The 22,433-nt window shown below is 45.8% G+C and overlaps 1 protein-coding gene across 2 annotated transcripts; it reads right to left on the bottom strand.

Moving 5' to 3' along the window:
- Positions 1–266: 266 nt before the first annotated feature.
- EIF4H (eukaryotic translation initiation factor 4H) lies at positions 267–22,398 on the bottom strand. 2 transcript variants are annotated; one of them, XM_042921578.1, is made up of 7 exons: positions 22,155–22,398; positions 7,463–7,650; positions 5,735–5,799; positions 5,554–5,650; positions 5,161–5,220; positions 1,235–1,372; positions 267–944 (listed from the first exon to the last, which is right to left on the bottom strand). In XM_042921578.1, exons 1-7 carry the CDS (start codon positions 22,211–22,213, stop codon positions 805–807), a joined length of 747 nt encoding a protein of 248 aa, XP_042777512.1. In that variant the 5' UTR covers positions 22,214–22,398; the 3' UTR covers positions 267–804. The 2 variants fall into 2 exon arrangements, with proteins under 2 accessions (XP_042777512.1, XP_042777513.1); XM_042921579.1 differs by lacking the exon at positions 5,161–5,220.
- Positions 22,399–22,433: the final 35 nt, after the last annotated feature.

Raw genomic sequence — 22,433 nt, 5'->3', positions numbered from 1 at the left:
CCCCCGGCCCGTCCGCTGAGCTGCTCACCGACTCACGCTACCACCCTCTTCTCTTAGATTCCACCTTTGAAAGGAGAGCCTCCGGCTCGAATGATCCATTCGGGGAGGGAGTGACAGAGACAGGGCTGCTTATAAATAGGGACAGGGAGGAATCTGCAAGGATCAACAGATATTTTATCCTTGTTTTGAAAACAAGGTGCCTCAAATTCTCTCTGTTGACCACAGCTGAATAAAAACAAGATGCTACCCAATTTGTGACTTCTTTCTGGTTTTTTTTGTTTTGTTTTGTTTTGTCTTTTTCCTTCCCTTGGAAGCCACAGCAATACAGAACTCCACATGCAGGTCAGAAGAGAAGCACTGAGAAAAATGAAAGGACCAACCGGGTCTGGCCAGAGTGTCCAAAGTAAAACGAGAAAGCAGGGGGAGAAAAATGGAGCAGCACCTCCATCCTAAGAACGCCCACGGGTGGCTGCCTCTGTCCCTCGAGAGAGACTCAAGTACTGGAAGGCAACAAGGAGCAAGAAGGAAAAAGGACAGAAGGAAAATGGGAAAGGACTGGCAGAGAAAGAAAGAAAAAAAAAAAGCACAAAACAGGCACTAGATAGGTTCAGCAAAGCCAAGAATGTACTAAAAACCACTTGTTAACTGCTGACATGCACTCACAAGCTCTGTGTTTCCGCTGTAAGAAAGGAGGACAAAGGTCAGGCGCAGGAATGGTGACTGCAGGACCGCTGGTCCAGGGGGCTAGCCAGGCTGTGGTCTTGCTGTGACTCCCCCACACCCCATTCCCTCCCAACCGCGAGCTCATTCTTGCTCCTTGTTAACGACTTCCTCTCTGGGCCTGGCTCCCCCGAAGATGGCAGAGTTGGGATTGGCTACTTGATTGAGGGGCGTGGCAACTGTTCGAGGCTTCAGCTGGAGCCGTGGCCTCTGTGCTCTTTCCTCTGCGGGAGAGAAACCAACGTGGTTTATGAGAAAAGGACCCCACATTCCCCGCCCAGGTGGAATGATCCGACTGAGGCCAGCCCCTACAGGCCAGCCCATTTTCTAACCATCAGGCCAGCCCTGAAGACCCATCCCATCCCCAGACGCTCTAACAAAGGCCAACTTGTTACTGAAGACTTAAGGGGCGGGCCACAGAAGCCACCGGCCGTGGCACGAGAAGGCTTGTGTGTGTGGGGAACAGCCAGCGCACCAGGGCAAGACAACCTCCACCCACAAAGCATCACCGTACCTTCTGTTGGTTCTCTGAAGTCCATATTGGACCCTCGAAGGGGAGGGCCATCTCTGAACCGACTCCCCATTGGGGGGCCTGTTCGCCGGTCACCTGGGCGACTCCCTCCCCTGCCTCCTAAGAAGTCATCCCTGAAGCCTGAAGGAGGAAGAGGACACCGGATTACTTTTTAAGCTACTGTCTCAAAGCTGACTGTGCAGCTGGCGTGGACTGTTCAACTTGAATTCTTTAGTTTGTCCAACATCGGAAGTTTTTGCAAAAGAGTGCATGGGGTCCAAATGAGAATGTGCTGGGTAATCTCAATGCTAACAGACGTTACACTTCTTACGAAAGAAAAATAAAGCGAGCTGTTCAAATCTCAGCTTGCAGGAAAAGTGGCGGAAACCCCACCCCCTACATAAGACTATAAAATAAGGCTCGCGACAAACAAAAATCCTCAAAGCCCATCTTATTGTGTCTTCTAACATAAAGCCTCTGATTATTAAAAAGATAAACCTGAAATGTGAAAGTTACAATTTAGAATGCGACACCCAAGAAAAGCCCAGACACGAAGACAAAATAAAAACACGAGGCCACCTCTGGGTGACGCGCCCCACTTGTCTGTGTTGTGTGGCGGGTGTGCAGCACCGTAAAAGCTCGGCACCCGTGTGGTCAACAAGGCAGTTACCCGGCACGGCTCGCCCCCTTCGCAGAGCGGGGCTCGCAGAGGAGCGGAGCACCTCGCCCCCAACCTGCGCCACCTCCGGGGGCTGCGAGGGGGAGGAGAGGTTTCCTCCCCATCCCTGCGGGTATCTGCTGGAACCGTCAGCAAAGCAACTGTCACGACAACGGTCAGGAGTGTTCCGACTCTCATCTGTCTGTAGAGAAGACGGTTTTCTCCACAGGCTTTGAGAACCCTAAGTTTTCTTCAGTTCTGTATTTCATGGAAGGACTTTCATCTAGAGGGGGTTTAAGCTGACTAGCCTTTTAACAGTATCGCCTACTGAAGGGAGAGTGAGCTTCCGGTAAAAATTTAAGAAATAATATTGTAATTAAACAAACCAGTCCGCCTTCCCCTCAGCCCCCAAAGGTGACCACTTCTACTCGAAGGACGGTGCCACTGCTCAAAGCTCTGGAGGAACATCTATCTTCAAGAAGGATCCTGAGCCTGAGGAATATTCTATATATGGTCCATCCGCATCATCCGTAGATTTTGTATCTGCCCGTTTGTCGACTCACTAGCCTTTGTACGTAACCCTGAAATTAAATCTTTTGGCCCTTCTGCTTTTCCAGACATGCACAGAGCAGTGGAAATCTGAGTCGCCCGACATGCGTGTCTCTCGGCTGAGGTCCAACAAAGCAACACTCTGCCTCCTTGTTTCAGCTCAGACCATAAACAAGTGTCTTTTCAAACTATTCGGTGCCAGGTTTTTGCTCTTTTGGGCTTTTCTTTGGCAATTTCACTGTTTAAAGTGGCCCCGCACATAGAGCTGAAGAGTCGTCTAGCATTCCTAAGTGCAAGAAGGCAGTCCCGTACCTCACGGGAGAAAACACGTTAGATAAGCTCCATTCGAGCAGAGTTCTGGTGGTGCTGGCCAGGAGCTCCTTGTTAAACAAATCAACAGTATAGGGGAGTATTACATAGTATTAGGGGTCTTTAAACAGAAATACACGCAACAAGGTACGTACTGGTCACTCGACAAAATATTGGGACCAGAAGCTCACAGGAATCAGACCCTGCCGCTTCCCCTGGGAACAATGGTTCGGTATCTGCTCATCTGGGGCTCTCAGTGATTCTAAACTTAACTCCCCTGAATATGAAGACTCAACTGTTTGCAAGGGTGGTATTTTTCTGTTCTTTAAGGGTGGCCAAGGAATTTGGAAAGCGATCAAGTTATCTGAAACCCAGCTTAGAAACTGAGTTGGACAGTACCAATTTTAACCAAACAAGTAATGAAAACAATCCCCCCCAAAAGATTCAGACCAATAGGAGCACTGATTTGGGGAAAACATATTGGGATGTATACAGTCAGGTAGAAGGTTCTTTACAGAATCTTTTAAACCAGAGCTCACGCTGTTTATTCAACAAGCTTAACTGAGATTCAAACATCTGACTGACATTTCCCCCAATCAACTGTGAAGCGGACCTTTCCATGGGAGTACAAAAGCTACTCCCCTAGGAGAATAAATTTTGCGACCAGTGTGTAGCATAAATCAGCTCACCCCCGCACTGACAAGGCAGGTAAGCACGACTGCTACTTAGTCCGGATGCACCCAAGTAGGACAGAAGGGAAAAAACCCAAAACAACAGAAACAGCACGCATCCACGGCCAGTGACCACCTCATTTCAAAATCTCTTACGACGGGAGCCGGCGAAGATTATGAGGGAAACGCAAGGTCTGACATTACCAGGTATCTTTTAATTAAGTTTGATGACAGATTTTTAGGAGGCACACTGTTCATAAGAACCTTCCAAGTTTTTGTTTTTTTTTTTTTACTTTAACGTACTTGGCTACCTCTGGGGGTGGGACTCTGCTTTCTTCTATTTTTTGGTATTGCTCCAATCTTTTTACAACAGTGTATGTCATTTAAAAAACAGCATCACTTTGAAGAGCAAAAAAGATCTACGTTCACAAATAACGGATACAAGCATCACTCCACCATGCGGGCACCTCTGGATTCGGACACCTGCAGACACTGCAGTTTATGCTGAACCTGGTGGGTGGCGAGGGAGTTTCTCTGGCTGTGTTCTCTGCTTCCGAGAGTAAAAGTCCCAGCGAGGGCAACAGTTCCTTACGTAACTGCCACAATTCGAGAGCCTACACACTCAAGCGCTATTCCTACAGTCCCAGCGAATTCAAAACCGGCCGGTCCCAGGCCACCACTCATCAGGCCACTAACGGCTGCACTCAGATTGACTTTGAGAAGACATTTGCTGCGTGTTTCAATCAGAGACTAGCTTATACATAAAATTACAGGTTTGCTGGATCATACTGTACTTTTATGAATAAGCTCATTTCTGATTGGCTACAGGATTTTTAGGATTAAGTAATTCAACAGATATAAGCGGTCACCTGTTTAGCCAAAGTAGCACTGGAAATGCACTCGTAAAAATTTTGGTCTTCAACAGCTTGTGCCAGTTCTTCCCATACTTACCAAACACTATCTGCCGAATTTTGTTTGATGGGGGAGGGTGACAGGGTGGTTGGGTGGGGCACTGATGTTATCCTCTCATACAGTGGAGAGTGCAGAGTTTAGAGAAAACAGACTACTTTCTCATTTTTTACCTGTTACAACTGACGTTTTGATCACATATACAATTTATTTTTGTTAAAAAAAAAAAAACAAAAACAAAAAGAAAGTAAAGAGATGATCAACCCTTCAAAGCAGAGGCCCGACATGCAAACCGACCTCTTAAGGGGAGACAAGGAGGCACCTGGTGGTCTGCCTTGGTAAGTTAAGAAAAGGAACAGAGCAGATCGTGTCCACCAAGAAGAGATAGGAGTTCCACGCCCTTCAAAAAAACAAACTGGTCACCACGACTTTAACCATGGAAGAAGGAGTCACCAAGAACCACGGTTACGAGGCTTTCTGTAAGCTTCCAAACCCCCCCCCCAACTTTCTAGAAGTAACAGTGCTTCTATTTACGCAGAGCAGCCAAGGGGATTCCTTAGACAAAGGCCAGATGGGAACTATAGGCTGAGGCATCGTAACAAAAGGAGGTGGGTCGGTCTAACTCGCCCACAGTGTGGAACCTCTCAAGTCCTACCCCGAACATTTAGGTTCTAACAGAGGCTTACTGCATGCCTGGGCATCTTTCAGGAAAGTTTCACTTGCGGAATGAACTAAAGGAGTAGTCCGGCCAGGTGGGCTACGTCCACACTAAACGTACAACAGCAGCAAGGCCATTGAAAAAGGTTAAGTGGTGATACTTTAAATACTGATACCGGAATTGAAGTCATCCCGGGAATCCCATCCACCTCTAGATTCTCGAGAGCCACCCATTCCTGAGGACACACAAAAAAGATAAAGGTGAGGTCGTACCATTACCCTGCTGCACACACATGGCAAAATTCTTTGGGAAGAATCACTCACGTGATGAGAAGTTCAAAAGAATTGTAAGAGTTTTTGTTGCCAATAGGAAAAAAACAAAAAACAAAAAAACAAAACAAAAACAAAACCCAGGCTTGTGGAAGCACCATCCATTCTAAGATTTTTCCACGTTTTTAAAAGCTCACAAAAGCCTATCAGACCGGCAAGATAATTCTAGTAGCCTTCAACAGTTGTAACCAGTGGGCATACAGTTAAGTGTTATGTTCAGTTTTAGAAGAACCAATCACCTCTGTCATCTGGTCCACCTTTCCTGAATCCAAAGCCACCTTTATCTTGTTTTCTGCCTTCTGCAATGTCCACACGAAGCGACCGATCACCCAACAGCTGATAACGGGAAAACAGTGTAAGTACAGGCAAAGAAAAACATCAAAGCTGCTAACACGACACAGAAAAACTGAAGATACTTACTGCACCATCATATGTCAAGGCTTCCTTAAGGGAATCCACCTCATCAAATTCTACATAGCAGAAACCTGTAAGAGAAACGAATCCCAATTTCCTCAAGGAATTCTGGGTTAAGACACAGTGGGATCCCCGTCTCTCCCATTTCCCCACTTTCGTTGCATCTAAGTGACAGCAGGCTGGCAGAGCCTAAAAGAGAGATTTTGCTTTTCGGTAAACAAAATACTCGACTGGTATTCCTCCCTCTCAATTATACTCTACCAGAAAGTGCCAACCAGGCATTGAAATGGCAGCTGTTTTTATAATGCTTTCTTTTTAGAAGTTTTAACCATGACGTTAGAACCTTTCCTGGGCCACTGAAGAGCTGACTTCTGAATGACTTTAGCTTCTCCCTCAACCTCCAACAGTTTCCACGCCCCTTCCTCCTCGCAGCCTGGAGTCTCGGCTGCACTCGGCACACCCCTCGCCCCGCTCTGCTCACACTGCACCCTGTACTACACCACACCCTCCCACCGCACCCCGAGTGTCCCCGTCCCGTGCGATTACACCTCACCTTCAGGGCCCACCAGACTACAAATGCTCTGAAGGCTTGGGTCCAAACTCTTCCTGTTCACCATTTCCCCCCCAACTACTTGCAACAAGAAGGTACCGCTTGGCTGGAAGGGTCCCCCCCTAAATGGATTCACAATGGTCTAGAGTACTTGTGGAAACCACCTCCCGTGCTCCAAGAGGCCACAAGAGCCCGGTCACCCATCTCACACCTCAGAGCTGCTCAAACGGAGGATGACCCTCCGTCTGATGTAGAAACTAAAACCTGCTGCTACTGACTCAGCCTCAAGGCTGGCCTCGACCACCCGTTCCTCCCCTCCCCCAGAAGCCCGAATTCCTAGCGCATCTAGGAGGCACACTGGGTGGGCCTGACTTTCACAGGCTGAACAGGTACATTTACTTCTGCTGTTAGAGCGCTCGTTATTAACAAGGCTTCCGGTTCTAAAGCCAAGAACGCCTCCAAAAACGGTAAAAGCGCCACCTATACGCAGAACCGCTCGGGTGAGCGAAACCTCTGCTTCTCGCACAGCTAGTACCTCTCCTTGGATGTTCTTCTGGATAAATGACGTAAACCGCATGCCCTTGTACCTCGCGCCATGCCCTGAACAGAGAGCGCGTTTCCCTTCAGGGACTCCGGAGAGCTAGAGGATGACGCTCACGTGACTCTTCCTGCTTACTGCTTCCCGGCTCACGTGCCTTGAAGAGACTAATCTACAGACACGAACTTTACCCAAAATTTGAGCCAACCCTCCCCCAGACACGCTCCCAAATCACAAAGATACAGCGATGATATTTGTGAGCTTCTCTTCTGAATTCTGTACAAATACTTAGATCACAGGAAAACGACAAAGAAGAAAGCCACGCGTCGGTGAAGGGGAAATGCACCGGCAAAGTCCTCTGTTCTGTCTGTTCATCTCTCTCCCGGGGAACTCCTTTACTGGCAGACAGGACTGCCAGTCAGGCAAACAGCACATTTACTTGGGCATATATTGCACATTTCTACAAATAAGATCACGTGTAAAACATTCTCCCCCAAGTAGAACCGAAAGCCTCATGGGTTAAGGGGCTATGCGGGTTTCAGCTACTTGGATAAACACTTCCACAATTAAAGCCCTCTGGTTCCCCACCATTTGGGTTCAGACCCTCCCTCTACGAGAATATACAGTACGAATTCCCCAAACTCACCTTTAAATTTGTCTGTGTCTTTGTCTCTGACTAGCCGTACACTCCGTATGCTGAGATCCTTGAAGATAGCATCTATGTCGCCCTGAACTGTATTAAAAGGTAGGTTTCCTACATATGCTGTGTAGGGGGGCTCTGTGGGCAGCTCCTTCTGGCTACGGGAACCATGGCCACCAGCACTGCCGCGGGACCTGGAGGGGAAACAGACAGGATTCAAGTCTACTTGTCCCAGGGCGGGGACAAGGGCAATGTCTTCCACTCAGCCATACCAGTCATGTGAACGACTCCACTTGATTGTACAACAGCATCTTGAAATTATCAAGAGTATCCCAAAATACCACTTATGGAAAGGGTACCTATTGTTTGGTGACAGAAACGTCCACAGAAACACAGAATGTACGTAAGCAGACATTTCCCCGGAAAATCACATCCGAACAGAACGTATCCCTCCTTGCACGACCGGTTATTTCCTACTTACTTAGACTCAGTATCTGCAAAATGCTCATGTCCTAAAACCTTAGCAAACCCCTCCCTCACACCTGGCAGCTAACACACGCAGAGACGGACCGTCCAGACTTCTCACACTGTGTTCACAGGAAGGTTTCCAAAGCTGCTCCAAGTTTAAGCCATTCGTAACACACCTGCTCCCTGCTGCTGTCAGATTATGGAAAACACAAGCTGGGGAAGGGCAGAGAGAAAGGCGGACAGAGGATCCGAAGCAGGCTCTGCGATGACAGCAAGAGCTCGATGTGGGGCTGAACTCAGCAACCATGAGATCATGACCCGAGCCAAAGACAAACGCTCAACCGAGACACCCCAGGTGCCCCTTAAAACTCCTCTCTTAAAGGAGTTGCCTCACAACACAGATCTGCTCAAAGCCATCCTTTTCGCAGGGGAAGCATCAATACAAGTCACGGAAAGTAACTTGGTTTTTGCTAGGGATAACATGAAAGAACTCCGCCATCTTTGAGATAAGTACCATCCTTTATGACATTTTCTTAGCAGAAGAACAAAATCACGATGTAATTCTTAGATGGCTACAATTAAGCTTAGTAACTCAAAATTCTGCTACTTCCCAATAGGAAATTCTACATTTTGTTTTCAAGTGAACTGCGCCCCACCTGCTCTCACTCCCCCCACCCCACCAAGGTGAGTAAATGACTTGTTTTTGCGCAATACCCTTCACAACGCCACTGTTTTTCTTTTTTTTTTTTAAAGTTGATTTATTTTTGAGAGAGAGCGAGAGAGCAAGAGGAAACGAACCAGGGAGGGGCAGAGGATCCAAAGGAGGCTCTGCGCTAACAGCAGAGAGCCCGATGTGAGGCTTGAACTCATGAACCCCAAGATCATGACCTGAGCCGAAGTCAGATGCTTAACCGACTGAGCCACCCAGGTGCCCCTGCAATACCACTGTTCTTATCTCAATAACCCGAAGCCCTAAAATACTTTCAACGAGATACTCTGAGATTGAATACCGACTATATAAGATACAATAGATGCAAACTTTTGAAAAACTATCAAAGCACACGATGAATTACAATTAATAACTTGAAAATCATCTGTTACTAAACATCTGGTGGAAACAGTCCCTTGCCCTCAAGCAGCTCAAGGTGAGCGGCACGTGTAAGACACAAACAACTACACTGGCACACACTGCCTGCATGTTTGTGTGTATATGTACGTATATACAGAAGGTGAAAAGCCACAACGATTTTTTAAAACCTTAAGGTGAAGGTGAGAATGGAGAGCTGGTAAATTGAGCAGGTGTATGTCTGATGACTCGGGAAAATGGAGGAAGGAAGGCTTGCTCAAAGGACACGTGGAACATTTACAGAACTTACGCAGGATGCCGGCTGCAGGGCCCAGAAGGTGGAGTCAGGGCTCTGAGTTCAGGCAGCCAGGTGAGCCTGGATAAGGACCGAGGGAAGGAGGGTAGGTAGTGTTAATCGGATGGCAGGGGCACGAAGAAGAAAGCCGCAGGATAAGAAGCAGTTTCTGGCTCTGGGGAAGATGGCAGAATCCTGTTTCAAGCAAGCAGTATTTTAAGAGCTAGACATGTGGAAACAACCAACCCAGCCCATTAACCTGCTTATTTCACCAGAGCCTCACAAAACTGCCGGCGGCTTACTATTCCAGATTTTCCCAAGAATCGCCACAGTCACCCTGCATACTACCCTATGTGACATAGTTCTATGGGACTTCAGCATGTCTTACAGGACAGGGCAGCCGGACTGCCCGTAATTTGCCTTCTAATTTACTGTCTCCGACGGTTACAAAGCGAGAAGAGTGGAAGTCTCCAGTGTGCCGGCAACTTGAGACCAGGGCGAGGGGACAAACCCCAGAGAGTGCATATGCGTGTAATAAAAGGATACATCCAGTCAGCAACCCACCGAATTAAAAAAACCCCCAAATGTCGGGAAATTCTGAGCGAAAACTCCCATGATACCTTTTGACAGTAACTGAAGTTTACAAGAGACTATTGTCTAAAGCTGTGTTACTCAAAAGCACTTTCTAAAACAGGTTAAAAACAACGCAGGCAGAGAAGACTCCTTTGACACCTTTCTCAGCTTGGTGTAGAACCTCTTCCAAATGACCTCTGTCTCTCTCAGTTTCCTCGTCTGTGACTTCATAAGTGTCTCAAATCTTTCTTCTACAAAGTTTAAAACCGACCATAAAACAACTCATAAATCCTGATTGCTTTATAAAAGTCTAGCAACGATTCCAAAGCATTACGGGAAGACTAAGCACGCTCCAGGCTACACGGCTGTGCAGAAGCGGGGGGACAGGCTGCCGTGGATACGGAACAGATGAGCCGAAGAGCAGGCCGCCCCCCCCCCCCCCCCCCGGTTCAGAACAGACACCTGAAGGTCTGCGCTGCAATCCCCCAGGCTGTATTGCACCCCCTCCACTCAGCATCGATCCTTCCAGCTCATGACTGCTTCTGCTCTCCCTTAGGGACAGTCCACTGCTTTTTAAAATAACATATTCAAGTTTTAAAGTTTGAGACAGAGTGAGAGCAGGGGAGAGGCAGAGAGAATCACAAGCAGGGTCCACACTGCCAGTGCAGAGCCTGATGTGGGGGCTTGAACTCACAAACCGTGAGATCATGACCTGAGCCAAAATCTAGAGTCAGATACTTAACCAAGTGAACCACCCAGGCGCCCCAACATATGCAAGTTTCAAAGTAATAAATTACAACCTCGGTAACTTAGGAAATCCTAATTTCAACTCCAAACATGAACAAGATCCTTTACAGAAAAATCACTTTTCTTTACTCAAATCATGTCTATGAGGTACAGAGGGCACAAACCTAAGACCCAGTCCCTGCCCTCAAGGAGCCAATAATCCAACCGACAGGGTCCAGGCATCAGGAAAGGAGAAATCAAAGACTGCAGGCAATCTGGGAGACAGCCACAGGGAGCAGGGTCCGCAGGGGTGAACAACAGGAATCGGGACCCTTGCGTTCCCACAGCACACAGGGAAACGCTGACCTAACAAGCTGGTTTGCCATGAAGAAGCCTGTGGGAGGCAAGGAGCCTGGAGGGAGGGTTGACTGTAAGAAACAAGATAAGACAAGAGAGTATTAGGGCCGGGATCAGCTCCAAGAAGTAGATTCAAGAGAGAAGTGCTCCAGGCTTACTTTCCAAGTATAAGGGATAAGAAAAAAGGAGGGATGCACGCTAAGCTCTTTTCTAGGAAAGGGTTTTATAAAGACTTCCAGAGGCCATCAGAAGCCACACATAATTTAATCACTGTTGCTGTTACTCTTGAAAAATCAAGAGGGAAGCCAAGATACCCAAGTAAAGAGTATTAACCTCTCTGGGGTATTTGCAACATTACATGTTCTCCTATTAAGTCTAGGTTAGGGACACAGTAGCCTTAGGGCTGATCAACAACTCTGGTCTTTTAGGTCTCTCACATTCCACCCAGAAATACATACTAGCATATATTACACTGTTTCACGCATGACACCATGCTGGATCCTGTATAAATATCCCCAAAAAGATCGCCTTTGTAAGATTAAAATACAAGTAAACAACAAAGTCCACTGAACATGCTTTAAAAAAAAAAAAAAAAAAAAAAGTCATGGTTATGATGTGCAACCCATTCGGTTTCTAGAAAATAACCAAAAAAAGGTTGAGCTCTCAAAAGCCAGGCCCTCATTTCAGTTTTATCTTACCTACTACTAACACCTTACATTACCAAAATACACTAATTAATATCACTGAACCAATATCGATACTTTACTAAAGCTCAGTTTATTCAGATTTCCTTAGTTTTTACCTCAGGTCCTTTTTCTGTTCCAGGAGCCCATCCAGCGCCCTATTACATTTTAGTTGTAATTGAGGTTTTTAAAAACTAGCCCCAGACAACTTGGATTAAAAGCATTTCATTTCCAAGCAGATCTCCCTCTCCTAGATGTATGCAGTCTCCAAGGCCTTCAATCAGCATTCACAATTAAACCCCTTCATCTTGATAACTGGCATTACTGAAGGATGGGCAAGAGAGCCTGTGGATGTTTCTGATCAACCCTGGGATCAATGATGAACTCTTCAATGAACCCTTTCTCAGAGCTCTTTTCTGCTGTGAATGGTTATCTTCATAATTCAATCCCATCTGCAGGATTAAAAAACCCTTGCAGGGAAATGCAAAGTAGTTCTAAGGCAGAATTCTGTCTCCAGAACTATTACGGTCTCTGGTACTCAGCAGGGGTGGAAGGAATGAAGACACAGGCCTAGCAACGCCTCCAGGATCACAAATAACTTCTTCCACTAACATGAATATTCTTTCTTTAAAAATTTTACTTATTTATTTTGAGAGAGGGAGGGGTGGGGTGGGGGAGAGACAGGTCAGTGGGGAGGGGGCAGAGAGAGAGGGAGTCCCAGGTGGGCTCTGTGCTGTCAGTATGGAGTCCTACTCAGGCAGGGCTCGAACTCATCAACTGTGAGATCATGACCTGAACTGAAATCAAGAGTCGCTTAACTGACTGAGCCACCCAGGCACCCCTGGGTATTCTTATTTGGGAAAAAAAAATTAAAATATAAGAGAGGATTACATGTACTTAGATGACATCTCCAATTAGGTACTTAAATGTCTTTCAACAAAAACTTTGGCTACGACCAACAGCAAGAGAAACATCTTTACACCGCGACTAAAAACGTGACACATATATACCTGCCTGCATAGTAGCTGTACAATAACAAAAAGCTTCTCAACAGTACAAACTCACAGTATAACATACACTATTCTCTATTTCATCTTTAAAAATGCTTGTCAGGACCTCTAAGTTGATCTCATCATCTACCAACAGGAAAGAACAGGCAGTCTGAAAGCCTTGTTCCAGAACAGGGAGCACAAGGGGGACTTCTGGTTTACAGTCTTTCTGAAAATGTTTCTTACTAGGAAAAAAGGCATTTATCGCAATGTACTAAAATTTTGGACTCCCACACATTAATGAAAGCAAATAAACGGATTATTAATATAGTAGCTTCATATGGTGCAAAACATTACTCAATCCAAAGTTCCAGATTTTTCAGAGGAAATAAAATAAAAATCTCAAGCTGTTTATCGGTCCTCAGAGAATACTGCCACAAAAAACATCTGTCTTGAAGCTATGATGTAAACCATTTCTATGGATTAGTTTTGAACTTTATAGGCCAAGAGTTCTTTTCCCTATTTATTTTATTTTTTTATTTTAGAGAAGAGAGAGAGCACGCGTGCAGGGCAGAGGGAGACAGAATCCCAAAACCTGGGACGGTGACTTGAGCTGAAAATCAAGATTAGGATGCTCGGGGCGCCGGGGTGGCTCAGTCTGTTGAGCGTCTGACTTGGTTTCTGCTCAGGTTGCGATCTTACAGCTCGTGGGTTTGAGCTCCATGTGCAGGTCCACGCTGACAGTGCAGAGCTTGCTTGGGATTCTCTCTCTGTCCCTGCAGGGCTCACATGTTCTCTCTCTCAAAACGAATAAACTTAAAAAAAAAAAAAAAGAGTAAGACGCTCAACCTACTGCCACCCAGGTGGCCCAGGAGAGCTTTTTCTAATTTAGGGTGATTATTTGAGATTTGACATTCTACATACTATCAGCTCCAATTCATTTTATTAGTTTTTTAACTTTTTTCTTAACATTTATTTATTTTTGAGAGACAGAGCAAGACAGAGCACAAGTGGTGGAGGGGCAGAGAGAGGGAGACACAGAATCCAAAGCAGGCTCCAGGCTCCGAGCTGTCAGCATAGAGCCCGACGCGGGGCTCGAACTCACAAACCGCGAGACGGTGACCTGAGCCGAAGTCGGACGCTTAGCCGACTGAGCCATCCAGGTGCCCCAGATCCACTTCACTTTAAAGAAAACTTCACATTTTCATGTGATGTTCAATTTTATGATCTACAAATAGCTTATGTTTCAGTTATTTAGAGAACAATAAAATGCCAAATAGACCACCAGATAAAAGCTAGAATTCAAAGGCATACAAAACTAACAGTTCTTCTCCATTTACTATCTGAAAAACCGTGAATATCACACTAACACCACGTATTAATTATACCTTAATAAAATTGAAAATACTTGAAAAGTCATAAAAATCTGTTACTTGTACTAAAAGACGATATGTACTAAGATGTATACCTATTAACATTATTTATTAATAAGTGTTTCTGCTAATATCAAATTTATTTTAACCTCTAGTTGCCCTACACGTGATAGTTACAAGAATTAGGCAAGGGGGGGGAGGGAGAGAGAGAGAGAGGGACAGAGAGAGAGAATGTTAAGCAGGCTCTATACTCAGCACGGAGCCCACTGTAGGGCTCAATCCTGGGACCATGACCTGAGCTGAAATCAAGAGCTGGGACACTCAATCGAGCACCCAGGTGCCCCATCAGGAGATTTAGTGGGCACAATGACCAAATGCCATGGGCAAACTTTGGTCCTGATTCAAACAAATCAGTTGTACATCAAAATTTACGAGCTAATTAGAGAAATCAAAATACTTATGGTGGGGGGGCGGCCTGGGTGGCTCAGTGGGTTGAGCATCAGACTTCAGCTCAGATCATGATCTCAGTTCATGAGTTCGAGCCCCGCGTCTCCGTGCTGGGCTCTGTGCTGACAGCTCAGAACCCCCACCTCCTCCCCCCCCCATTGGATTCTGTGTCTCCCTCTCTCTCTGCCCCTCCCTGTTTCACACTCTGTCTCTCTCTGTCTCTCAAAGTAAATAAACATAAAAAAAAAAAAACTTCCTGGGAAGTTTTCAGATGTGGTAGTATCATGGTTATATTTTTAAAAGTCTGTACCTTTGAAACTCATACTGAAGTACTTCTAGATGAAATGAGACATCTAAGATGTGCTTTAAAATATTCCAGGCGGGGCGCCTGGGTGGCTCAGTCGGCTCAGGTCATGATCTCACAAGTTCCTGAGTTCGAGCCCTGCGTTGGGCTCTGTGCTGACAGCTCAGAGCCTGGAGCCTGCTTCAGATTCTGTCTCCCCCCCTCTCTCTCAAAAACAAAAAACAAAAGACAAACAAAATAAACAACAAAAAACAAACTTTCTTAAAAAAGGTAAATAAAATAAAATAATCCAAAAGCTTGTGAGGAAAGTGAAGGGAGGAGGTACAGATGAAATAAAAGCCGTCACTTTAAAGAGTGGGTAACAGGTACATGAGGTGGATTAGTATTGAATTCTACCTTTATTTGTACTTTAGACTTTTTGTAATCAAATCTTTTGAAGATTCAAATAGGCCAACTATATGAAGTAATCTTTGAGACAACTGCACAAAACTGAACACGAACTGGGTAACAGAAAAACTGGTTAAAAAGAACCCCCTAATCAGTTAGCAACATGCATGTACTCAAGTTTTAAAAGTACTTTCAGACAGAGAGACAGGAAGGCTGACTGGCTTTAAAATATTCTATCCCAGGACGCCTGGATGGCTCAGTAGGTTGAATGTCTGACTCCTGATCTTGGCTCAGGTCATGATCCCCCCCCCCCCCCCCCCCCTGCGTTGTGGATGGAGTCTGTGTAGGGCTCCGTGCTGGCTGTGGAGCCTGCTTAAGATATTCTCTCTGCCCCTCTCCCCCAATCGCATCACGCTCTCTCCCCCAAAAAATAAAAAGATTCTATCCCCTCCCCACAATGGGGGAGACTGATGAAAACAGGAACAGCAAAAAGGTTTATAAAGCTAAATGAATGGAAATGAAGAGTTGCCCAATGGGCAGTTTCTGAGTATCACTGTGAACACCAGTGCCACTTAGAAATGGTCAAAGTGGTAAATTTTATGGATACATTTTACCACACATACACACACCCTGAAAAAAATGAAACCAGGGAATGGTTACATGGGTTTGATACACTGGTTTCCACTTCTGTTCACATGTGAAAGTGTTCAGGTTTATTTTTCTAAGTTTATTCATTTTGAGAGAGACAGAGCCCGGGGGTGGGTGCGGGGGATGTGGGCAGAGAGGGAGAATCCCAAGCAGGCTCTGTGCCATTAGCACAGAGCCCAATGTGGGACTCAAAGTCCTGAAACCATGCAGGACAGAAATCAAGACCGCGACACTCAACCAACTGAGCCACCCAGGCACCCCTGAAAAAGTTTAGATTGGTGTTTAAGTGTTACATAAAATGAGCAACTGGTAAATTCTGGCCTAATTTAAACCACACTGACCTTCCTCCACGAACAGAAAATTAAGCTCAAGGAGCAATCCTTTAATATTCTCAGGTGGCCTCTGTAAACACTAACATGCACTTCCTGTGGTCCTAACTGTGCCTTCCAGGACCACACCCTTCATTTAACAGTCGCCCAGCGCCTTACTAGCTGCTACCTGAGACCTGCACTGATCTTGCAACTGACCCCACAGTAAATCAAGGCTGGGGCACCAAACTACACTATTACTCATGCTTCATCATGAAGTGTTTGCAGAGAAAGGAGCCTACGAGCTTCAAAACACAATGTCCCTGATAAAGCAGCAAAAGTGATTAATTTTACTAAATCTTGACCCACTTTTTAATATCCTATGTTTTGAAATGGGGGCAAAGCATTATTGCGGCTTATAGAAATGTGATGGTTTTCTCCAGGAAAAGCATTCATGCAAGTTTACAAGCTGAGCTAGCTATGCTTTTCATGGAACACCATTTTTACCTGAAGAATTATCAAACTATGACTATTCGTTTTCTTGAAAATGAAGTGAGCCTGTCCTTTAAGGAAAATGAACAGTATCTGTTTCCAGTGATAAAATGCGGGCTTTTCAAGCAAAAAATAAAGTTTTAGAAAACTCATATTCATCAACATAAGTTTGAAAGTCTCACAATCTCTGAAATTGTTCTCATAAAATCAACTGTGGCATAAATAAACATCATTTGGTACTGTATAATAAAATGTACTAACACTGGGAAGATCTGCATAACTCAATGAACTGATCTTTTCCAGATAACCAATGCCTCATGTTACAAGATCATGAGCAGGTAAAAAAATCCCTTTGAAATATAAAATGATCAATGGACTTTAAAGAATAGTATGAAGGGGCGCCTGGGTGGCTCAGTCGGTTGGGCATCCAACTTCAGCTCAGGTCACGATCTCACGGTCTGTGAGTCCGCGAGTTCGAGCCCCGCGTCGGGCTCTGGGCTGATGGCTCGGAGCCTGGAGCCTGCTTCCGATTCTGTGTCTCCCTCTCTCTCTGCCCCTCCCCCGTTCATGCTCTGTCTCTCTCTGTCTCAAAAATAAATAAACGTTAAAAAAAAAAATTAAAAAAAAAAAAAGAATAGTATGAAAAGTTTACTAGATAAAGTTTCAGATTCCACACTGCAACTAACTTTTGCAGAAAACTACCACTTGTCCAGTTTTGGTATAGGAGCAGAAAAAAAAATACCCACAATTATCTGAAAAGGCTATTAAAATACTACTTTTTCCAGCTGCTTACCTGTGTAAGGCTGGATTTTCTTCATGTATGTCAACCAAAGCATCCCATCTCAAGAGTGAATACAGAGGCAGGTATGTATGAGAAACCAATTATCTTCTATTAAACCAAACACTCAAAGGGCTCCAAAAACGCAACTGATTAATTACAGAAGAATAGTGTGCAGAACAGGGGAGATGATAGTCTCCATCTACCCTATACTGAATACAAGACTTAACTGGAGGTGCCACGTTTTCAATGTAGTATCTTTTCAACATAGTATCAACATACTGGAGCACATCCAGAGGGCCCCATCAAGAACACTTTTTTTTTTTTTAAGTTTATTTAGAGGGAGAGAGAGAGAGCATGTGCACAGGGCAAAGAGACGGGGGGGGGGGGGGGGGGGGGGCGAGAGAGAGAGAGAGAGAGAGAGAGAGAGAGAGAAAATCCCAAGCAGGCTGTGACCGTCTGCAAAGAGCCTGATGCCAGGCTCAAACTCACTAATCACAAGATCTTGACCTGAGCTAAAATCAAGTCAGACCCTCAACGGACTGAGCCACCCAGGCACCCCCCCCACCCCAATTTTAGAAATCACAACATGGGGAAAATGTCAAAGAACCAAGGACATTCAATTAAAAAAGACAATGTAGGTATTACAGCTTAAGTTCTATCAAAATCAAGCAATTACACTTATTTCATGTGCAGGTCTAACCAGATGTACAAATGAAAGGCAGGGGCACCGCATGCTGTCCTGTCCAACCCTCTCTTCTACTTCTAGGGGAAGCTGGAAACTGGAAGATGGGAGTCTAATCTAGGACTGATACTGCCCCAACACTTTGTTTACATGTTTCAAGTTTCTGGGAAGACTACTTGAATTAGTGGGACATCCTCCCAGAACACTAAAGGTTAACTTCAAATAGAAATATACATTTTAACAATATACCAAGTCAGTCTTTGGAAATCTCAGAAGCATTTGCAATATTTCAAATATAAATTTTGTAACAAGCCGATAATCTACAAGAAAAAATTAGTTACCACTCATTTACAATATAGCACTCTTCATAAAGTGCTTTATGCCTATAGAATAGATTTCTCTTGGCTTTAGAAATAGAGCCAGGAAAGTGAAAACTCACTCGTTAATTCAATAGAACTTTTCCCACTCTTACTGATGCAAGGGAAATATGATTAAGTGTACGAGACACTGTGCTGCTTGCTTTGGACAGCTCACTTAATATTCCCAATAAATAGCTCTACAGAGGAGTTTTTATCTTACATGGGGGAAACTGAGGCTCAGAGAGCTAAAGAACTTGTTCCAGAGCACACAGCTAATACAAGGCTCAAGGCTCAGATGACCCTTAAGCCCTGTCTGCCTGATTCCAAAGCTAGGGCTTTTCCTCAAACTGTGTTAGAGACTGTTGGTGAAACCAAGTCAAGCATCTGTGGTAACGATTTTCATAGAAGATAATGATTTGGAAGCCAGCATTTGGGAGGCCGGGGAGTGGAGAGGAGGACGATAACCCCAGGCCACCTGGCATTTGGTAGGCAAACAGGATTTTAAGATAAACTTTTTTAATACTTCTACGGGTCCTACCATGACCAGTGCAAATAGCTACCATTGTTTATACCCTGCTTTCTTTCCTCTTATTAGTCTTAAAATATGCTTAGAGGGGCACTTGGTTGGCTCCCTGTCCAAATGACATCTATTGATTTCAGCTCGGTTTGTGAACCCAGGGTAGTGGGAACAAGCCCCTGGGTCGGGTCAGGCTCCATGTGTGGAGTCTGGTTTGGATTCTCTGATTCTCTCTCTCTCTCTCCTTCTGTCCCCCTCCCCGCTGCTTGCACACTCTCTCTTAAAAAAAAAAAAAAAGTTAGAACTCCAGTCCCCCCAACTGGAACTTGATAAAGAATACTTAGTGGAATTTAAGAAACAAAACAGATGAACATAGGGGAGGGGAAGGAAAAATAAGATAAAGACAGAGAGGAAGGCAAACCGTAAGAGACTCTTAAATGCAGAGAACAAACTGAGGGTTGCTGGAGGGGTGCTGGGTGGGGGGGATGGGTTAACTGGGTGATAGGCACTAAGGAGGGCTCTTGTTGGGATGAGCACTGGGTGTTGTATGTAAGGGATGAATCACTAAATTCTACTCCTGAAACCGTAATTATACTATATGTTAACTAACTTGGATGTAAATAAAAATTTAAAAATAGAGAAATAAAAATCTAGATTAAAAAAAAGAAGACTACTTAAAGGTGTAGTTTTAGTAGGTACCATTTTCAGCAATCTCGAGTCTTGCTACCTCCAAGTTCCCATCTAATTCCCAGAATTGATGGTTTTAGGCTGGAGCGCGCAAAAGCATGTCATAGTTAGAAATGTAAAAGCCTACCACTCTCCACTTTATTGCCAATGGCCAATAAAATTAAAACCCAGGAAAGAAAATTTAGCAACCTACAGAACAAAATACACTCAAGATCTAGTACAATCAACTCTTGGTAATTTGGAATTGTGATTTGCTTTGCTTTTGGGGGCAACAATGCAGTTCCAGGCTCTGTCACTGGCCTCCGGGGACATTCTCAATGGGTTGAGAAAATAACCGCCTAACACCGCTTCCTGACAACAGCGCTGGGTATCACATACAACACAGAAGACAATTACAGGGAATGTGTAATTATTAAAACCAAGCTTTTAGGTTATGACTGCATTTCACACCTGCTATTCCTTTCACCTGTGACCCAAGTGGTTTACAGTTGAGACCTCTTACTCGCTAATTTTAGACCAAAGGGAAGGGTCCCTTGGTACAAAAGCACCAAACAAAGCAATGCAGAACTGGCTTTCCCGAAGTGACCATCTTCTACAATGCCTAAGCACTGTATGCGAACATAAGCAAACAGCACTGAGACATCGATGTGAAACATGGTTCACGTAACAGCACAAATTATCACGGAAGGTTACCCACGAGCCTCTACCACCTTGCTGAATTTCTGAGGAACCAGAAACTGGTTAACTCCAGAGCTGATGAAATTAAAGTAACATTGACTCTGGAATAGGAAGCTTTTGGCCCAGACCTCACTGCTACATGTCTGGTCCTTTGTAAAGTTTCTGGACTCACTCCGGACCCTGTCTAAATGAGCACACAAATTCACCAATGCGTTTTTAGGACTGCTTTTAGGAACTGAGTGGCATTTCCCATGTACTTAAATGTGACATCCACTAAAAGTCTGACTCAAACACCTCAAGTCACCAGAGCAGCTAGCAAATCTGTCGAAAGGCGGGGGGGGGGGGGGGGGGCGCAAAAAAAAACCCCACAGTAACCAAACACCAAATCCCAGATTCAGGATAATATGACTAACTTATTGTAGTCCCGAACCAACTAAAACTCCTTGGATCTGCCTTAAATCAAACCACTCTGTGTAAGAGTTTTCCTGGGCACTTTTAATGTTTCTTGAAACTAAAGAAAAAAAAAATCCCAGTTATTAAATTTCAAGATGACTTTAAAAGCAAATTTGATGTCTACGAACCTACCCCAAAGGCAACAGTTTCACATGTCATCCAACATCTATTTCTTTTTTATTAGCAAATAAAATATTCTTTGAAAGAACAGGTGGTTCCACCTTCCCCAACTTCCATATTCTAGTGTCATGAGTAATATTAGGTACACTCCCTAACCAAAACAAGCCTTTGTCTGAGCCAGTCCCAAACCAAGGTATTAAAAGATCATTCTTCACCAAACAAAGATACTTTTGGGATTGAAACCCAGGAGACTGGACACCTCAGTAGGTACTATTGTGGTGTTATCCTGGGAAAGTAATCCTTTCTGTAAAAGTACACAAAGGCCAAGTGTGTCCTTGACAAATAGCAAGATGTTTATAGTCTGTCTTCTAAATTCTGCATGAGGGAACAAAAAAAAAAAAAAGAAAAAGAAAAAAAAAAAAGAAAAATATCCAGCGCGGATTCCCGAAATTAAATACGCTAAGTTTCTTATTCACTAGTGAAGTATTTCTCTTTCAAAGGGGGTGTCTCAATTGTATACAGTCTGTAAACGACCAGAGTGAGAACGAGGCTAACTGCGATTCCTTCTCCAGGTCAGAAGGAGAAACTAGGGAGAAATAAAATTTTCTGCCAGCAAGCACGTAGCACCTGCCAATAAGACACTGACCCAGGACACAGGAAAATTAAAAATGCTATTATGTATTTTCTTTTGCTTGGTCTCCCCCTCCACCGGCGTGAATCGGACCACTCCCGGGCTCTAGCCGCCAAATCCCTGCCTCACACATAAGGGAAGGGAATCACCCCTCTCGCCCTCCCGACCTTACCCAGTCGGCTGGCCTCCGGGCGAAGCGGGCCAGAGCGCCTGCAGCGCAAGCAGAGAACAGGAGGCCGGGACCTGGACAGAGACCCGAGCGGGGCAGGCTACGGCCCCCACCCCGCGCTGCAGCAGAGCCCCGCGCTGGCCCTGCCGTGCTGGGGGATGGGGCTGGAAGCGGGAGCTCGTCCTCCAAGGCACTCAGTGCCGCTGCGGCCTGGCCTTGCGGCCAAGGCACTGGAAAGACGACACGTCGGCGGCGGCGGCGGGAGACACAGGGACGAATCTGCGCCGCGAGCAAGACGTGGGGGAAACTAACTGCCGCCGCCCCCCTCCCCGAGCGCGCCATTTCTAGGCCCCGGCCCTCCAGGCTCCTCTCCCAGGCCTCCGCGGGCCGAGCCGGGCCCCCTACCGCCCGCCGCCCCGGGTGAGCGCGGGAAGGCCGCCGCCCCGGGGCCCCTGATTCCGCCCGCCCCCCGCGCCCGGCGGGGGCCCGCGCCCGCCAGCCTCACCCTCTGCCGCCGCCGAAGCTGCTGTAGGCCCGATCGTCGTAGGTATCGAAGTCCGCCATTTGCCGTCTCCGCTCCGAGAGGAACCAGGGTGAGCGAGGAAGGACCCCGCAATATAACTCCCCCCCGCCCCGCCGCCGGGGCTGTCCGCCGCGCCGCCTGATCGCAAATCGCACGCACGCACGCGCGCGCGCGCGCGCACGTACGCCGCGCCGCGCCGGGCCTGGGCCGACGGGCCGCTCCTGGCCCGGCGAGCTCTGCGGCACACGTGGTGCGGCGGCG

This window comes from Panthera leo, chromosome E3 (genome assembly GCF_018350215.1).
Source record: "Panthera leo isolate Ple1 chromosome E3, P.leo_Ple1_pat1.1, whole genome shotgun sequence".
NCBI classification, from domain to species: Eukaryota; Metazoa; Chordata; class Mammalia; order Carnivora; family Felidae; genus Panthera; species Panthera leo.
Note: the sequence above shows the minus strand (reverse complement) of the source record. Positions and strands in the feature narration are given on the sequence as shown.

Excerpts from the sequence above, each read along its gene's own strand:
- EIF4H (XM_042921578.1), bottom strand. The coding sequence starts at position 22,213 with ATGGCGGACTTCGATACCTACGACGATCGGGCCTACAGCAGCTTCGGC. Across the intron at positions 5,800-7,462 it reads AGACACAGACAAATTTAAAG|GTTTCTGCTATGTAGAATTT; the intron begins GTGAGTTTGGGG and ends TTTCTCTTACAG. Across the intron at positions 945-1,234 it reads CTTCAGAGAACCAACAGAAG|AGGAAAGAGCACAGAGGCCA; the intron begins GTACGGTGATGC and ends TCTCTCCCGCAG.